Source organism: Xiphophorus maculatus, chromosome 18, assembly GCF_002775205.1.
Source record: "Xiphophorus maculatus strain JP 163 A chromosome 18, X_maculatus-5.0-male, whole genome shotgun sequence".
Taxonomy (NCBI): domain Eukaryota; kingdom Metazoa; phylum Chordata; class Actinopteri; order Cyprinodontiformes; family Poeciliidae; genus Xiphophorus; species Xiphophorus maculatus.
In genome coordinates, this window is record NC_036460.1 from 6,521,131 (window position 1) to 6,541,968 (window position 20,838).

At 36.2% G+C, this 20,838-nt stretch overlaps 1 protein-coding gene across 2 annotated transcripts in view; it reads left to right on the forward strand.

Moving 5' to 3' along the window:
* cntn5 (contactin 5) overlaps positions 1-20,838 on the forward strand; it is a 165,844-nt gene that overhangs the window by 133,507 nt on the left and 11,499 nt on the right. For both annotated transcript variants that reach the window (XM_023350705.1, XM_023350707.1), the window contains exons 15-18: positions 10,723-10,843; positions 14,686-14,844; positions 18,685-18,834; positions 19,381-19,451. In XM_023350705.1, the coding sequence (XP_023206473.1) occupies positions 10,723-10,843; positions 14,686-14,844; positions 18,685-18,834; positions 19,381-19,451 (501 nt within the window). The remainder of the gene's footprint in view (positions 1-10,722; positions 10,844-14,685; positions 14,845-18,684; positions 18,835-19,380; positions 19,452-20,838) is intronic.

Sequence of the window (20,838 nt, forward strand, 5' to 3'; positions counted from 1 at the left end):
CATCAAGCTAGCAGCTACGCTATCAGAGCCACAACAAAATATCCCACAGCAGTCAAACTTTTAAAATCGATCACATTTCTTAAAGAACACATTACATTTAACAACTGTAAGCAGTTCTAATAATATAGTAATGAAATTAAATAGTATATTTTATGGACATAACACAAACACTTCTTACCTTAACCAAACAGTCGGAAGCAGAAAGCTCTTCTTCTTCTTTTTGTTTTTAATGGCGGTTGGCAAGCAACTTAATGGTGTGCATTACCGCCACCTACTGGTATGGAGTGTGGATCAGGGCGCAACTTAAAAAAAAAAAACACTAAATCCTTTCTATCAGTTTAGTTTTCTTAAGAAATTTTATGAAATAACATAAATATTCATGGGGCGTGCTGTGGTGGCGCAGGGGGTTAGCACGCCCCACGTTTCAGTTAACCGCTCCCCAATCTAAAGTCTTACATATAATCCTGTTACCTTCAAACATGTAATAACCGCTTTATTTATTTTGTGTTTAATTAATATCTTATTAAGTTTAAATGTCTCTATATCATATTTCCTAATTTATTGTACTTGCTTTATATTTTCCACAATTAATTATTACATGTTCTACTGTTTCCATATCCATACCACACTCACATCTACCTGTTGGATGTTTACCAATCAAATTTAAAGTTTTGTTTAATCCAGTATATCCAAGGCACAATCTTTTTTTTTTTCATACTTGCTCTTTTCGCTTTTCAGACTTACAATACTTCATTTGAGCCAGCTGGGGGAGACAATTCTCTGTTTTAGCCAGTAGGGTATTAGGGTTTTCAATGGATTTTCCCCATTGAATTATAATGGGGTTTTTTTCGTAGTTTTTTGCGAATTATGTCGCCATGTTCATCCCGAATCCCACCAAAAGTAATAGCTGGAATGGCGTGAATTTTCTGCAGGTTTTGATACCTCTTTTGTAGGTGTGCACGCAGCGGTATGAGCCGCATTAACGGTTACGGATGAAAAATAAAGAATTATAATAATAATAATAAAGAAACTTTTCTTGGGAGAATAGCAATAGGTTCCTGCCATTGCTTTGCATGGCAGGCCCCAACTAGAAAAACAAAATTTCTGAAGAAATTTAGCCGGGGCCTGCCAAGGCGCGCCCGTCGGGCTTGGGCCCGGCGTCGTCGCGCCACAAATCGGCGTCGACGCCAAAGAACGCCGCAACGTGATCAGTGGCACGCGGAGAACCGCAAGAACGTTAAGCGAGGCGGACGTGCACCGTTCGGTACGATTTAAAATGTTGTCGAGGCTTTTATTTTGGAAGTTTTGTTAAACTTCATTTCAAAGGGCCAAACTAATCCCAAGCGTAATAGTCCTTGGGTTAAAATAGTTATATAATGCTCAAAACACAAGTAGCTGATGTAAAAGTATTCAAGGCTTTTATTTTGAAATTTTCAGTATGCTTCATTTTAAAGTTCTGAACTAATACCACGTGTAAGAGTGCTTTGGATGAAAAAGTCAAATAAAGCCAAAAAGAGCAATTACGTCATGTAAAAATATTCAAGGCTTTTATTTTGAAATTTTCAGTATGCTTCATTTCAAAGGGCCAAACTAATACCATGTGTAACAGTGCTTTGGATGAAAAAGTCAAATAAAGCCAAAAAGAGCAATTACATGATGTCAAAATATTCAAGGCTTTTATTTTGAAATTTTTGTTAATCTTCATTTCAAAGGGCCAAACTAATACCATGTGTAACAGTGCTTTGGATGAAAAAGTCATACAAAGCCAAAAACAGCAATTGCATGATGTAAAAATATTCAAGGCTTTTATTTTGAAATTATTACTTTGCTCCATTTTAAAGTTCCAAACTAATCCCATGTGTAACAGTGCTTTGGATGAAAAAGTCATATACGGCCAAAAAGAGCAATTACATGATGTAAAAATATTCAAGGCTTTTATTTTGAAATTTTCAGTATGCTTCATTTCAGAGGGCCAAACTATTCCATTGTGTAACAGTGCTTTGGATAAAAAAGTCACATAAAGCCAAAAACCGCAATTACATGATGTAAAAATATTCAAGGCTTTTATTTTGAAATTTTCAGTATGCTTAATTTCAAAGTTCCAAACTAATACCACGTGTAACAGTGCTTTGGATGAAAAAGTCACATAAAGCCAAAAACAGCAATTACCTGATGTAAAAATATTCAAGGCTTTTATTTTGAAATTATTATTATGCTCCATTTTAAAGTTCCGAACTAATCCCATGTGTAACATTGCTTTGGATGAAAAAGTCATATACGGCCAAAAAGAGCAATTACGTCATGTAAAATATTCAAGGCTTTTATTTTGAAATTTTCGTTATGCTTAATTTTAAAGTTCCAAACTAATCCCATGTGTAACAGTTACTGAGTTAAATCAGTTATATACAGCCCAAAGCAGCAGTAGTTCTAAAGGCCAGTTCTCAGTCCTGATCTGTTTCAACTGAGGATAGATAGAACTACAGTGATGCGTATTCGTAGTCCTAACCAGCAGCCAATAGCCTCTTGAGTTCCGTTGCTATGGCAAATAATGGTCTCAGCAGGTGTGAGCTGTGAGCTCTGAGCTCTCAAACACACAAGTGTGTTTGAGCAAACACACTTTACTGAAAAAAAGCATTGGAAACAAATCCTTCTTGTTCGGGAACCGTAATACATATTCGAAAAGCGTTTTAAGCGTATGACAGTTCAATGTGTCTTCTGCGATAGTCCCGAGATTCATATCTGTACCTCACTCAGAGCATTTACAGTGATGAGAGAAAGAAATGTTGTGCCCAGATATGAACCGAGATCGGCTGTCACTGTAATTTGAAGAAAAATGAGAAACTTTGGGTCGCTTAGAGGCAAATTGTGGACAAACCGTAACTGGTATCGACGAGCCGTCTTCACTTTCGAAGAGATCACAGACGTATCTACAAAATGAAATTTGAATGGCATTTCTAGGTGAATTTGTGACGACACAGCAAATCCTCAAAAATAGGGTATTTCTAGGATTTTTCCCATTGAGTTATAATGGGGTTTTTTTCGTAGTTTTTTGCGAATTATGTCGCCACGTTAAGCCCAAATCCCACCAGAAGTAATAGCTCCAATGGCGTGAATTTTCTGCACGTTTTGATACCTCATTTGTAGGTGTGCACCCAGCGGTACGAGCCGCATTAACGGTTACGGAAGAAAAATAAAGTTCTATAATAATAATAATAATATTAAAGAGACGCTTCTCTCCGACAATAGTAATAGGTTCCTGCCATTGCTTTGCATGGCAGGCCCCAATAATAATAAAGAAACTTTTCTTGGGAGAATAGCAATAGGTACTATCCTTTTATATCTGAAGAATAAGAGATTCACATTTGGAAAGATAAAATATCACACAACTAAGTGAAGATGACACTGCAGTTTTACAAGTAGCAGCTTTCTTTAGATGCTTTTTTAAGACTCCAGCCTTATTCTCGCCGTATGTCGAGTATCATTAAAACAGCCCTCTAACCACTGTACCAGCAACTGTGAATATTTTTAATGAGTATTCTGATTATTCCAGCAGCTGCCATGTTGTTGTGAATGACATCACCTCAGCAATTCTTTCACCACTTTGTCACACTCCTTCAACCTGATTCAGTGTCTGGAAAGGATACTCTTATTCTCAGTATTCATTTTGATTAATTGGGGCCTGCCATGCAAAGCAATGGCAGGAACCTATTGCTATTGTCGGAGAAAGTGTTTCTTTATTGGGGCCTGCCATGCAAAGCAATGGCAGGAACCTATTGCTATTCTCCCAAGAAAAGTTTCTTTATTATTATTGGGGCCTGCCATGCAAAGCAATGGCAGGAACCTATTACTATTGTCGGAGAGAAGTGTCTCTTTATTCTTTATTTTTCTTCCGTAACCGTTAATGCGGCTCATACCGCTGGGTGCACACCTACAAATGAGGCATCAAAACGTGCAGAAAATTCACGCCATTGGAGCTATTACTTTTGGTGGGATTTGGGCTTAACGTGGCGACATAATTCGCAAAAAACTACGAAAAAAATCCCATTATAAGTCAATGGGAAAAATCCTAGAAATTCCCTATTTTACCCTATTTTTGAGGATTTTCTGTGTCGTCACAAATTCACCTAGAAATGCCATTCAAATTTCATTTTGTAGATACGTCTGTGATCTCTTCGAAAGTGAAGACGGCTCGTCGATACCAGTTACGGTTTGTCCACAATTTGCCTCTAAGCGACCCAAAGTTTCTCATTTTTGCTCAAATTAGAGTGACAGCCGATATAGGTTCAGATATGGGCACAACATTTCTTTCTCTCATCGCTATAAATGCTCTGAGTGAGGTACAGATATGAATCTCGGGACTATCGCAGAAGACACATTGAACTGTCATACGCTTAAAACGCTTTTCGAATATGTATTACGGTTCCCGAACAAGAAGGATTTGTTTCCAATGCTTTTTTTCAGTAAAGTGTGTTTGCTCAAACACACTTGTGTGTTTCAGAGCTCAGGGCTCACAGCTCACACCTGCTGAGACCATTATTTGCCATAGCAACGGATCTCAAGAGGCTATTGGCTGCTGGTTAGGACTACGAATACGCATCACTGTAGTTCTATCTATAGTGGAATACTCAGTTGAAACAGAGGAGGACTGAACTGGCCTTTAGAACTGCTATGGGCTGTATATAACTGATTTAACTCAGTAACTGCTACACATGGGATTAGTTTGGAACTTTAAAATTAAGCATACTGAAAATTTCAAAATAAAAGCCTTGAATATTTTACATGACATAATTGCTCTTTTTGGCCGTATATGACTTTTTCATCCAAAGCAATGTTACACATGGGATTAGTTCGCAACTTTAAAATGGAGCATAATAATAATTTCAAAATAAAAGCCTTGAATATTTTTACATCATGTAATTGCTCTTTTTGCCTTTATTTGACTTTTTCATCCAAAGCACTGTTACACGTGGTATTAGTTTGGCCCTTTGAAATGAAGCATACTGAAAATTTCAAAATAAAAGCCTTGAATATTTTTACATGACGCAATTGCTCTTTTTGGCTTTATTTGACTTTTTCATTGAAAGTACTGTTACACATGGTATTAGTTTGTCCCTTTGAAATGAAGCTTAACAAAAATGTCAAAATAAAAGCCTTGAATATTTTTACATCAGGTAATTGCTGTTTTTGGCTTTATTTGACGTTTTCATCCAAAGCACTGTTACACATGGGATTACTTTGGAACTTTAAAATGGAGAATAATAATAATTTCAAAATAAAAGCCTTGAATATTTTTACATCAGGCAATTGCTGTTTTTGGCTTTGTATGACTTTTTCATCCAAAGCACTGTTACACATGGTATTAGTTTGGCCCTTTGAAATGAAGCATACTGAAAATTTCAAAATAAAAGCCTTGAATATTTTTACATGACGTAATTGCTCTTTTTGGCTTTATTTGACTTTTTCATCCAAAGCACTGTTACACATGGTATTAGTTTGGCCCTTTGAAATGAATATTAACAAAAATTTCTAAATAAAAGCCTTGAATATTTTTACATCATGTAATTGCTCTTTTTGGCTTTATTTGACTTTTTCATCCAAAGCACTGTTACACGTGGTATTAGTTTGGCCCTTTGAAATGAAGCTTAACAAAAGTTTCAAAATAAAAGCCTTGAATATTTTTACATGACGTAATTGCTCTTTTTGGCTTTATTTGACTTTTTCATCCAAAGCACTCTTACACGTGGTATTAGTTCAGAACTTTAAAATGAAGCATACTGAAAATTTCAAAATAAAAGCCTTGAATATTTTTTACATCATGTAATTGCTCTTTTTGGCTTTATTTGACTTTTTCATCCAAAGCACTGTTACACATGGTATTAGTTTGGAACTTTAAAATGGAGCATAATAATAATTTCAAAATAAAAGCCTTGAATATTTTTACATCATGTAATTGCTGTTTTTGGCTTTATTTGACTTTTTCATCCAAAGCACTGTTACACATGGTATTAGTTTGGAACTTTAAAATGGAGCATAATAATAATTTCAAAATAAAAGCCTTGAATATTTTTACATCATGTAATTGCTGTTTTTGGCTTTATTTGACTTTTTCATCCAAAGCACTGTTACACATGGGATTAGTTTGGCCCTTTGAAATGAAGCATACTGAAAATTTTAAAATAAAAGCCTTGAATATTTTTACATGACGTAATTGCTGTTTGTGGCTTTATGTGACTTTTTCATCCAAAGCACTGTTATACATGGGATTAGTTTGGAACTTTAAAATTAAGCATACTGAAAATTTCAAAATAAAAGCCTTGAATATTTTACATGACGTAATTGCTTTTTTTGGCCGTATATGACTTTTTCATCCAAAGCACTGTTACACATGGTATTAGTTCGGAACTTTGAAATGAAGCATACTGAAAATTTCAAAATAAAAGCCTTGAATATTTTTACATCAGCTACTTGTGTTTTGAGCATTATATAACTATTTTAACCCAAGGACTATTACGCATGTTATTAGTTTGGGCCTTTGAAATGAAGTTTAACAAAACTTCCAAAATAAAAGCCTTGACAACATTTTAAATCGTACCGAATGGTGTACGTCCGCCTCGCTTAACGTTCTTGCGGTTCTCCGCGTGCCACTGATTACGTCGCGGCGTTCTTTAGCGTCGACGCCAATTTGTGGCGTGACGACGCCGGGCCCAAGCCCGACGGGCGCGCCTTGGCAGGCCCCGGCTAAATTTCTTCAGAAATTTTGTTTTTCTAGTTATTCTTTATTTTTCATCCGTAACCGTTAATGCGGCTCATACCGCTGCGTGCACACCTACAAAAGAGGTATCAAAACGTGCAGAAAATTCACGCCATTCCAGCTATTACTTTTGGTGGGATTCGGGATTAACATGGCGACATAATTCGCAAAAAACTACGAAAAAAACCCCATTATAACTCAATGGGAAAAATCCTAGAAATACCCTATTTTTGAGGATTTGCTGTGTCGTCACAAATTCACCTAGAAATGCCATTCAAATTTCATTTTGTAGATACGTCTGTGATCTCTTCGAAAGTGAAGACGGCTCGTCGATACCAGTTATGGTTTGTCCACAATTTGCCTCTAAGCGACCCAAAGTTTCTCATTTTTGCTCATATTAGAGTGACAGCCGACCTCGGTTCATATCTGGGCACAACATTTCTTTCTCTCATCACTGTAAATGCTCTGAGTGAGGTACAGATATGAATCTCGGGACTATCGCAGAAGACACATTGAACTGTCATACGCTTAAAACGCTTTTCGAATATGTATTACGGTTCCCGAACAAGAAGGATTTGTTTCCAATGCTTTTTTTCAGTAAAGTGTGTTTGCTCAAACACACTTGTGTGTTTGAGAGCTCACAGCTCAGAGCTCACACCTGCTGAGACCATTATTTGCCATAGCAACGGAACTCAAGAGGCTATTGGCTGCTGGTTAGGACTACGAATACGCATCGTTGTAGTTCTATCTATCCTCAGTTGAAACAGATCAGGACTGAGAACTGGCCTTTACAACTACTTGCTGCTTTGGGCTGTATATAACTGATTTAACTCAGTAACTGTTACACATGGGATTAGTTTTACACTTTAAAATTAAGCATATTGAAAATTTCACAATAAAAGCCCTGAATATTTTTACATGACGTAATTGCTCTTTTTTGGCTTTATTTGACTTTTTCATCCAAAGCACTGTTACACATGGTATTAGTTTGGCCCTTTAAAATGAAGCTTAACAAAAATTTCAAAATAAAAGCCTTGAATATTTTTACATCAGCTACTTGTGTTTTGAGCATTATATAACTATTTTAACCGAAGGACTATTACGCATGGGATTAGTTTGGCCCTTTGAAATGAAGCATCCTGCAAATTTCAAAATAAAAGCCTTGAATATTTTTACATGACGTAATTGCTCTTTTTGGCTTTATTTGACTTTTTCATCCAAAGCACTGTTACACATGGTATTAGTTTGGCCCTTTGAAATGAATATTAACAAAAATTTCAAAATTAAAGCCTTGAATATTTTTACATCATGTAATTGCTCTTTTTGGCTTTATTTGACTTTTTCATCCAAAGCACTGTTACACGTGGTATTAGTTTGGCCCTTTGAAATGAAGCTTAACAAAAGTTTCAAAATAAAAGCCTTGAATATTTTTACATGACGTAATTGCTCTTTTTGGCTTTATTTGACTTTTTCATCCAAAGCACTCTTACACGTGGTATTAGTTCAGAACTTTAAAATGAAGCATACTGAAAATTTCAAAATAAAATAATGGGGTTTTTTTCGTAGTTTTTTGCGAATTATGTCGCCATGTTAATCCCGAATCCCACCAAAAGTAATAGCTGGAATGGCGTGAATTTTCTGCACGTTTTGATACCTCTTTTGTAGGTGTGCACGCAGCGGTATGAGCCGCATTAACGGTTACGGATGAAAAATAAAGAATAATAATAATAAAGAAACTTTTCTTGGGAGAATAGCAATAGGTTCCTGCCATTGCTTTGCATGGCAGGCCCCAATAAAGAAACACTTTCTCCGACAATAGCAATAGGTTCCTGCCATTGCTTTGCATGGCAGGCCCCAATTAATCAAAATGAATACTGAGAATAAGAGTATCCTTTCCAGACACTGAATCAGGTTGAAGGAGTGTGACAAAGTGGTGAAAGAATTGCTGAGGTGATGTCATTCACAACAACATGGCAGCTGCTGGAATAATCAGAATACTCATTAAAAATATTCACAGTTGCTGGTACAGTGGTTAGAGGGCTGTTTTAATGATACTCGACATACGGCGAGAATAAGGCTGGAGTCTTAAAAAAGCATCTAAAGAAAGCTGCTACTTGTAAAACTGCAGTGTCATCTTCACTTAGTTGTGTGATATTTTATCTTTCCAAATGTGAATCTCTTATTCTTCAGATATAAAAGGATAGTGTTTCCTCAACTTAAAATATAAACATATTGGGTGTTAAACATTCTTAAATCTCGGTAGTGAAGACAAATTGACATATAGTTGTGCATATGTTCCAGTAGTTCATATGGTAATATACAAACCTTGATTAACATTGTCTTTAGATTGCGCATTTCATGGCTACAGTGTAATGCAAAAGTATTCCTACCTCTTCAGTTTTTACACATTTTGTCCCTGTTACAGCCTCAAACTTAAAATATCTTACTGGGATTTTATCCGATAGCCCAACATCCATTCTCCTTAATGATGAAGTGGAAGGAAAAGGATACACGGCTTTAAAGAAATCATAAATAAAATCTGAATAGCACGGCTTTAGGTTATATTCTGTCTTGTAATTTTTAGACATCTGAGAAAGTAATTTCAACTCATTGTTCTTTGCAGAATACCCCAAAGTGTGTCAGATCAGATTAAGCAAGCATCTGTAACTTTTTGTGTCAAACTAGCAGTATTTAAGTAGATTAAAGGTTGGAATTTGACTTGGTCATTCTAACACATGTATATGGCTTGATTTAATCCATTACAACGTACGTATGTTAGAAAGGTGAAGTTTTATTAAGCTTCATACCTGACCTCACAATGTGAAGCTGTCACTGCTTTTATTCATGGAGGCAATGGTGTGTTCAGGGTAAAAGGCAGAGTTGGTGGTTCATCACACATAAGGTTTTGTAATTAGGCCAAACGTTCAAATTTAGTCTTAGACCACAACATCTCCCTCCACATGTTTGCCGTGTGACCTGGCCTGTGGCAAACTGCTTAAAAGAACTTCCTGAGATTTTCCTTCCACAATAGCTTCCTTCTAACCTCTCTGCCATAAACGCAACTTATGAAGAGTTTCACTTAGGAGTCACAAAAACGGAGGATAAATCAAATAAAATACTAGCATCTTTTAAAGAACCACGCATAGTTCTTCATTTCCTTTGCGTTTACATGCTGATGATTGTTAGTTTATGACTGTGACAAAACGGTTTCAAAGTTTTGTAACTTCTGTAAAAGAATTTTTACAAGCTGAAGTTTCTTTAGAAAGGTCGATCTGAGTATGAGAAATGCAAAGATGATCAAATCAAAATACTGACTCAAAAACATGTTTCATGTATAAATATGTATAAACCTTTGCTTCCTTTATATAATTTTTGAGCTTTTCATTCTCCAATGATTCTCAGCATTTCAATAGTTAGAATACAGGTTAGTGTTGGCTAATATTTTAAAAGTCATTCCACTTTTCTTCTTTTTTCTACTTTTTTTCCAAACATAGTGAAATGTAATTACCAAGAAATTAACTAATAAAACAAAGCACAAAAGCAAATTGCCATGGTTACGTCACTGTTTCTTTATCAACAGTGAGCACAAAAAAAATTACCTATATCTTGCGGTGCTCTCGGCCACAACTGTGCTCAAGAGAGAAAGCATTTGCAGTGACAGTCCTTCACAAGGCACAACAGAGGCTGTGCTGGAGCATGGTTTGTAATTTTAATCAGGTTTCGTGCTAAACAGCTGCCTGTAGACCTTGGATTATTCCCAGTCTTGCCTCAGGCTTTTCTCATTTCAGTAGCAAGAAAATACTAGTAGCTGAAGAATGTAGCGCCAAGCAAGCAGCTGAATTAAACAGGAATCTCTCAAGCCACATGAGCCTCTACAAGATGTAATGAAATCACACGTCTTGTGTCACACACATTTAGGGTTGCCTCATGCCTGAATTTTTTTTTTTATGCTTTCCTTTTCCCAATTGCAGCAGACTTCAACGGTGGATCTGATGATTAGGAGCATTTTGCTGAAGCATGCTGGGAAGTATGGATGCAGAGCCCAGACCAGTGCCGACACAGTATTTGCAGAGGCAGAACTTCTGGTGCGAGGTAAGCTTGTTTTATTTTGATGGAGCAGTGAACTATGATGCTATTTCCTGGAAAGCTAATGATATAATAGAAATCCCTTTATTGTCCCAACAGGGACATTATGTAATGTATTGTCCCCATGATACAATGTGTTTTTATGACGTAAAGCACTTCGGACTGCCTTATTGCTGAAATGTGTTGCACAAATAAACTTGATTGATTGATTGATTTCTGAAAAGATACAGAAATACACATTTTCACTATGAAACTCCATCGCTATAAATATGAATATAGAATATAAAATATATGAAAGTAGACATTTTACAAAAGGTGTTGAAAGCGGCCCAGATGTGGAGTGTCTGTCACTTGGCAACCGTGACAGCAGAATTGTTCCAGAGCGGATCAGACTTCATTCATTCTGGGTTTTTATTGTTTAAAGATTTAGAAAACTATTAATCATTTCAATCCACTTCACAGTGATACATTTGTATGTGTTAAAACATGGACATTGTAATGTAAGAAAATGTGAAAAAGTTGTATGTATATACTTAATCAAATCATTGTACGTGTGTCTTAGAAATCTTGTAAACTGTGCTACATAGTACTTCTATCCAGTGAAGCTCATTAATGCAGGTGCAGAACATGTAGAGGGTTGGTTAATTTTATTGAACATTTGAGATTTCACTCCTTATGGGGACGATTGCACATTAACACATTTAGGGCACCAATTTTGCCTGCCTAGGTTAATTTAATATTATTAATTTGAGAGTGCCTAACAGATTGCCTGACTGCTTGAACAAGTTTAATATGCTGTGGTAAATATTTAGCTTTTATTGTCTGGTAATAAAACTTGTTTTTGGAAAATGTTGTGGAAAAGCATTCAGTTATTTTACATGCAGGGATTTTTTACCATCTTGTTGTGAGACAATTATGAGTTTTCAGGTTAATTACCTCTAAGTGAGCAATGGAGGACCTATGCCTCATAACTTTAAGATTGCCTCGCATGAAATATCAAAAACTGTTCACCCAGAATTCTTGGTTGTCATTTAAAGTTCTCCTCAGAAGTTTACATAAGCTCAAGATCAGAATGGATGCAAGATTAATTTTCTGATTATAATCGTTTTCTGAACTGCTGTATGAACTCTGACCTGTCAAATAAATGTTAAAAAGCAACATTTAGTATTTATCTCTCAGGTTTTGGTTTCTTTGATCTAAAAGTAGGAATATGTTCAAATATGTACATACGTCCTTACTAATATTTGAATTTGTAGAGCATATTTATATTATGTTATTTTTTATTTTTTTCCTGGCACAGATTGTACTTTTGAGCCCAGTCCATAAATCAAAAATCTTGATTCTGGCTTATTTATTATCCTTTTCAAACAAACAAACAAAGACAGTTTTGATATGATTGAGATCACTGTCAATAAACAGTGCTTTCCAGAACTCAGCCATCAAGCTGGAAGCTAAAGAATTTGAAAGTAGTCTTCTTCCTTCATTGTTTCACAGTAAACCAGTATCTTCAACATCATGCTGCCTCTGCCATGTTTGTCAGTTGCAACAATATTAGTTGGTTTGAAAGCCTCACATTAACTTTGAGAATGTGTTTTTGAAACACATTCTTCTTAAGGAGTTGTCAATTATTCAGCCTGCAGACGGTTAAGATTTCATAGTTGAGCGAACAGATTGCATACTTCTCGTGATAAATTACTTCATTTCCTACAATCTGAATAGATACTAGCAAGTTTGATGGCTGCTCAGCCCCATTTCTTCTCTACCAGAGAAGCCACCACTCACCTGTTAGTGTGGTACAAAGTGGCAGTCTAGCAGCTACACATCCATGCAACTGTTTATGCTAACTCCCAACCTAATATGCGTTGCATACAACAGTTTGAGTTTGCATGGGTGTCGGAAGAGTGAAGTATGCCAGCGTATGTGGGGCCATTAAAACTTTCCCCAGAAGTTTATCCGTTTTGACATCAACAAATTTCAGTTGAGCTTGAGGATAACAAACATAGGGCAGATGCTTCTTTCTTGGTCAAGACCTTTTCAGTCCTTGGAAATGCAAAATGAATGCCTGGTGTTCCTCTATGATAGAGTATGGTAGACATTGGCCTTGGTGGCTTCTTGGTCATCCTTAAACATGCTAATTTCCTTTGCTCAGAGGGTGAGAGATTGGGTCAACTGGTGAAAACTCAGATGTAACTGGATCTTCAAATAGGACAAACGTCCTAAATACAAACCAGAGATAAGTGAAATGATAGAACAGACTTTTATTAACCTGCTGTTTAAAGATTTCTGCACTATTCTTAAAAAAAAAAGAACAGCTCTGGGTCTGGAACCCACCCAATTAAATCGAGCTCAACCATACACTGCAAAGATAAGTTGTCAATTATTCAGCCAGAAACATGCCCAAGGCTATCTTCAAAAGGGCATTTGGTCATGGTACAAATTGCTAAGGGACTCATTGTCAGACATTAGTGTCGATATGTGTACAGTGTACCTTCAAGGTTGTATGTATAGTTTTTATACTGTCACAGATGAAGTTCCACTTTCTTGTTCTTGTTTTAAGTTGTTTGTTGCATATAGATAAGGCCACAAAAAAGGAACATAAGGTAAAAGTCAAAACATTGCGACATTCGTATCCACTGGGAGTGTATGTAAACTTCAGATTGTAGCTGTGTTTATGATCCAGAGTGGCACCAGTGTATTTATATCCTTTGGCCTTTAAAAACAGAGAAAACATAACAAGACAGGATATGAAAGAAGAGAGACTGTCATTCATTCAGAGTTCTGGCAGCCAGGATCCGAACAAAAAACCCTGATGATTACAACAATCGTACAGTGCATGCACTGAAACTACCCAGCTGTCAGGTCACATATTGATGTTTTGTGTATCCATTCAGAGGCCTTGATCCACTTTAGAGGGAAGAGTCAGTATGAAGACTTGTTTTAGACAGCAGTTGAAATCAGGGAGAAAGTCAGAGAGGAGCCGTTTGAGTGGAAACAAGCTCAGACCAGCAGAACATATCTGATTTGTAAAAATCAATACTAAGGCTTGACTGGTCTAAATCCATTTCTTGGTATTATAATGGTAAGCAAGGTCCTTCAGTTTTACCACATCAGGTCTGTTAATCTCCAATGGATTTTTTTCCTATAAGTTTCTCATAGTTTTCATAATTTTTTATTTTATGTTTTGCTGTGTCTGAATTTAATAAAAAGCTAACAACTGAACAATAAATGAGATATCTGGAAAATGATACATAGCATGTCCTTCACATGAAGTAAACTTTAGACATAAGTATTTTTTCAAATGTTAAAACCAACAAGTTGTTTTACCAATGTCGGCTCAAAACAAGTTATACAATCCCAAAGCATTTACAATATATTGTAACCTGCTTTCTTAAATGTTTGTTTCTGCAGCCAAGAGACAGTCATACTACTCCTACATCAGCAGTTGTGTTTAACTCTTACGACCAAATTGCAAGTACATCTTTTATTGCAGCCCTCTTACAGGAACTGGTAAAGTGCACATTACACTGATTTTTACTGAGGATGTCACCTGCCAGCTTGTCTTTTACATCTGTTCACCCTGAAGTCCTTAGATGTTCAGAGCACTTACAGATTGCGTTTACCTCAGAGGGCTCAAAGGAACATATGTTCAGCTGAATTGAAATGCAGAGTTTCCTATCGCTGTCTTATTCAGCGCAATGCCGTCAGGTCTCCTTAAACACTTTTCGAACAGTGGCTGATTGATTTTTTTGTTCTTTGTCCTTATGTCCTGACATTTTGGAGATGTTTGTTTAGAGGCTGAGATGTTTACAGCTATAATTTAATCTGGCTCCTAATTATTCCCCTACCAGGTCCTCCTGGACCCCCTGGAGTGGTGATAGTGGAGGAGATCACAGATACGACAGCCACCTTGTCCTGGACTCGTGGCCTCGACAACCACAGCCCTATCAGCACCTATAATTTACAAGCCCGGAGCCCCTTTTCATTGGGGTGGCAAACTGTCAAAACAGGTAATCGATAAGGAGCAAATAGCTGCCTCTAGATTTTAAAACTGAATGTGGTGCAATAAACTTAGATCTTAATCCTGACCCAAGTCATAAACAGAGATGGGGAAAAGGCTTAACTAAAGCAAATTTAGTTTTAATACCCTCATTATTATAGCATTGTGTATTTTAATTTAGTTTTAGATTAATCCATTCTTTAATTAAGTAATAACTTTGAAAGAAAATGTATTTACTACATTATTTTTGCACAGCATTGTTTGTGTTACAGCATTCCTACAACAAAATAAACTGACAATCACATATAGGAGCATCTCAATGAATTCAATATAAAAAAGTTATATTCACATTGAATTCATCAAACATAGAGTGGTTACATAGAAATATAAAAAATGGTCATGTCATCTTTGGATTCCCCAAAATATCCTCGGTCCCCTGACAAATAAAGTCTAGCTCCGCCATTGTGTTGATGACATTCAGACGTGTCCCCCTGCTGAAAAGCATACCCATGTACTATACAGCACAAGCACTTAATACTTCAGAGCTCTTTTTCCAAGAATTACAACCTCAACTGGGGATGACATGTTTCCTATGTCTGTTTCTACCAGGCTTTTTCTTTCCACTCAATCTTTCATTAATACGCTCATGAGCCTGAGTGCAGCACAGAACTCTGGACAATTAGCTTTTTCAGTAGTGACTTTTTGTTGCTTAAGTGGGACCTTATATGCAATTAATTTATGTTTTTACTTCCCTTTGAATCTCTGTTGCTCCTAACAATGCTAACCACTTAATGAGAACACCGAACTTTCTTCTGGCAATAAGATAATGTTTTTTTGGTGTCTGGAAAACAAGCCGTTTCACAAACCTCCCCATTATTAAGTCACAATCGGTGGGCACTACTCCTTTACCTAGCATCCTTAGCTGAGCCCAGTTACTCATCTAACAACTCAAACTGAGCTTCAGCCAGGCTCCAGCCATTTTACAGTGGCTTTTACTGCTGTACAATGGCTGCTGGAAAAGACAGTGGCTTTTACTGCTGTACAATGGCTGCTGGAAAAGACAGGTGTTTTATTGTTGACTTACTATTAGAAACTGCTGCTTCGTCCTTTATCATTTCCCAGGAGACTCAGTGTCTCATCATCAAAGATGTATTTTTGTATTTTGATGTATTCTACTAATTTTTCACAGCTATTTCCACATTTATAAGGAGTAATCGTTAATTTGGGTGTTGTAGCCAGCATCAACTTATTTGGGTTTAAAGTGACAAGAGGCCCTTAAACAGCTCATTCTGAAAGAGGCTCAAAATAGGCAGAACTGAGCAGGTGAAATCTCATTGAGAATGATTTTGGGCCAAAAATGTAATGAACATGTTTTATGTAGCCCGTAGTCCAAACATTTTCAAGGAAACATAATTGGTTCACTTTAACTTCCTGTTCAGATTAAATCGTTTCAGAAAGGCATATGAGATCTGGATCATTTCACCAAGACTTTTATTCTGTATCTTTCAGGGGAATTGTGTAAAAAGTAAAGAATCTTGTTGAAATGTCAGTGGTGGGTGGAAATTGTATTGTGTATCAGATCAGCACTTATGGGAAAATTAACCTTTTGGACTTGAATTACCAGACTTCTCTATTCATCTAGTGTAGCACTTTCAGATCTTTGAAACAAATTAAATTCCCTTTTCTGTAACTTTCCAGGATAACCATGAGTTATTATTGTTTGACATAATAGATGAAAGCTCGCTAAGCGTTGTGTGTAATCTGTCATAATATACCGTGTGATAATAGTGGAGACCAAGGTGTGATAATGATACGTCCCTGAAGATATATTAGTCATACTTTGTATACACTCCTCTCACATTATAGCTATTCAACTATATTTAATTCAATGAAGCACAATTAGGAGGCAGTGATATATTTTCAGTGTTTAACTTGTTCAGATTAGCGTAACAGGGATTGCATTTTAGCCCTCACTCCTTGCACATAAAGCTATCAGCTTATGTTTGAGGAGCAGCGTGCTTGACAGAGGGGTCTCATTGTCGGCTGCTTTGGGCGATAAGAACATAAGCTGCACTGCTTCAGAGACCTTTAGTTCATTTGTGACATGGATAAGCTTTTTGGTAATGTTTGTTACTGCAAGATCAGTGTTGACATAGCTTTATCATAGAATTTTGGAGGAGAAAAAAACTTGATTGGTGGTTAATTTTCTTTTCAGTTTATTCATTCTTTTCAGTAACAGATTGTGATTTATTATGTAGTTTAGTTTTGCAGGAAGTCTGAGAATTGGTTGAATGCATAATGCCTTCTACTTCTTTATGTGCTCTGATGCTGCAATTAAGCAGTTGTTCATGCATCAAAATGTCAAATTCCAAGTGCTAAGTAAATTCTGTATCAACACCACCTGGTGTGAAAATATGGCAAGTCACAGTGAATCTGCAGAGGCAATGAAAAACTGTGCAGCGAGTTAGAACAAAGACAATAAATGTGATTTTAGCTCTGCACTCCTATCCAGACTTCAAATGACATAATGCCTATGAGGTTAAGGAATTATGCTGTCATTAAAAACATATGATGTATTAGACCCAGAAATTGTAAACCTGTTTTTACATACAATTTCAGGACTTTTAGAGAAGAAATAGGGCATCATTATTATTGTCATGAAAAACTTAATAAGATTTTTGGCTTATTTCAGCATTTTCTGGAATGCATTTGAGCATAAAAGTTCAATTCAATTTAGTTTATTTATGTAGTACCATACCATCTCAAGCCACTTCACAAAATAAAGTTTATTCCATGCCATCATACATCCAATCCAGTTGATTCTAGTTAGTTAGCACACTTCTACTGATCTGCTGATTTGTTAAAACTGGAGCAAATTTTTTGTTAGCTCTTCTGCTGACTTTGAAAATATTTGGCGCACTTAGATTCCCCTAAATTAATATTTTCCGATACATGTTAAATCCCTAAATTACTTGGCTGTTTTGTAAACTTTCAGTTGTTGTCAAGGAATCTTGAAATAGATGGATGTTTATGTTCAGGCTCTTATTTTGAAATGTGTGAAGACTGCTTAAGCAGCAGTTCTGTTTCCTCTCATGATGTTGTCCACTGCTGTGATGTGGTGAAGCAAATGAAGTTTATTCTGTACCCAGAATGCAGTTCCATATTAAGCTGGTATCCTATGTCTGAAGCTACTGTGGTCTATTAGGCAAAATTAGCAACATAGTCAACAACTAACTACAAATTGAACCATAAATGAAATGTCTGTTCCTAAGCGCACACATATAATACTGGTTGCTTCATTGACACATGGTGAACATGGTTGAATTGAGCTCTTTTGCACTTTAGGAGTATCTTCTACTGATTAATATAATTTTATAGAACATTAGTGTTTATCGAAGTAATATTTATTTTTGTTTTTTAGGGCACTGTCAGGTTGTTTCATTTTATCTTCCAACTGGGTTTAAACAACATTCTTTTGTTTTAAAATGGCAGGACGCAACCATTGTTTTTTTCTCTTGAGGGCATGGATGTCAGCTAAATAAAATGATTTTCTATTTTGGATACAAAATTTAATCAGTGCTTTTACGCAATGAGAGTCATAAGTTAATGAAATATATTTTTAGAGCAAAAACGTACAACTTTTTCTTCAAGTCTCAAATGACTACTTAATCATTTTAGGGCAATAAAGGGAACAGATAGAAATTATAGCTAAGTTGGGGATAGAAACTTTCTAACTGTAACACTAGATACGGTTTGTCCACATTTGACCTCATGTTAGACATCCTCTTGTATAATCTATAAACTTCTATTTTTCTTAACTGAACAAACTCGTTTCCTACTTTATTTGCAGACCCAGACCCAGTGACGGGGGACATGGAGTCATCCATGGCTGTGGAGCTCAGCCCCTGGGTGGAATATGAGTTCAGAGTGGTGGCCAGCAATGCCATTGGGACAGGTGATCCCAGCACACCCTCTAGAAAAGTTAGGACTAAAGAAGCAGGTAAGGTCTCTGCCTTACCACTACCCATATTTTGACAGACATAAGCACGAAGGGTCAAGTAAATACGAAGTTGACTTTTTCTGCTAAAGCAGAGAGTCATTTCATACCTTCAGGCAACAATGACCATATAGCATTTATAGTGTGCATAAATTCATTGTGCCGCTTCAATGGCTGGTCATTTGTTCTCTATAAAATGTAATAATTACAAAGGTCAGTGGTTATTTCAGAGAAGTTTTCAGTCCCATCTTTTCAGAGTAATTAACAAACTAATAACAGTATTTCCATACAATTAATCCATCTATAATGCTGCAGCATGTGAGCCAAATGTCAACAATAAGGTTTAATATTACTACATTCAGTTTTTTTCAGTGGATGTTTAGCAATAATGCAATAGTCCAAGTTCTAGTAAATATAAATGATCATATGTTACCATATTACATGTGAAGTGATAAAATGTATTACCTTCACAGTTTTTCGAAGAAAGTTGAACTTTTTACAGTTTCTTTGGTGCATGTTAAGTGATGCAGTGTTAACCTTTCCACACAGTTCCAGCCGTGGCACCATCGAACGTCAGCGGAGGGAACGGCCGTAGGCACGAACTGGTCATCTCGTGGGAGGTAGGTCCTCTGCCAAACTCCCTCTGTTGAACAAGTGTGACAGCATTTGCAAAAAAAAAAAAGAGAGGAGAAAAAACAAATGTCACATTGGTGTGTCTGTTTCATTTGGGAAAACTCACATTTTGGAGAAAAATAACTTTTTAACAGACCTCATTTGAATAGACTTCTTCTACAATATGTCTACATACAGTATATATATATATATATATATATATATATATATATATATATATATATATATACAGTATATATATACAAGTAGAATCTGCTGCCCTCAGTTAAAATAATCACCTTTTCAAATAAGTTTTAAGTTATCAGCATTGATTTTACAAACCTTTATAGAACTTCCAGCGTTCCCGATTGCCTGTTTCGGAATTTAATGATCACTAAATAATAAATTTTGAATGTAAATGTGACTTAATAGCGATGTAGGGCTTGCTGCTACATGTGCTTTTCATCAAAAACTTTCATTTTTGTTGTCTGGGAATATTTGTCATGCATTATTAAGTGGAATAGAGCAGGGTTGATGAATGACGCCGATCCTCGTGGTTCTGGTTGAAAGAAGCGGATTGATGATTTTCCATTGCACAGATGATTGCATTAGTTTTACAGTGAGTTTTATTCACTCTAGGTAAAATACAGTAAGATGAATAGCTGCACTTCATCTTCATGTGTTCTGGGGACCTGTCGTCCTATTCCCTGAGCCATCAAAGTTGGATCCAATTAAAATGTAGCAAGAAGTCTCAAAGCAGATTTTGAAGAGTCCAGACGTGCTTTTAAATTGGAATACAGTATAGGAGTGAATGTGTTGAGGGATTTGTGAGAGTATTTAAAATGTAGACTTGAGCATAGGTGGCTGGGAAAATTTGAGATTATATAATCTCCCCTTTGACAATAAAATATTTTATAAATCCCAATGACACTGACAGGATTTCTCTCAGGGAAAGTCATTCAGTGGACAGATTTCCATTATTACCACTGTTGTCACATTTATTTAAGAAACTATGATACAGAAAGTTATTTTGTATGCAATCTGACAAGCAAAGACATCAACTAACTCCTGAATACATTTTAACAACATAGGCTAGCAATAATAAATTTTGAATCATCAAACTTACAAAGTAGTTCCCTTTAACTCCCGATCAAGTTAGATAAATGTGGATCTAGGATGTTTCATAGCTGCAGTCCCTTGTAGTTGAAATTAGTTTCTTTTTTGGCTCCCCTCTAAGTCCTGAGGATCTGTTTTACTCCAAGCAAAGGGTGTAAAATCTATTTGGGTAATAGTAAACTGCTCTTTTTACGCCAGCAAATTTTAGTTATCACGTGTGTAAGATCTTTGGTATCATGCCAAGCATCCTAGCTAGAGAAGTGTTGCAGTCACATTGCA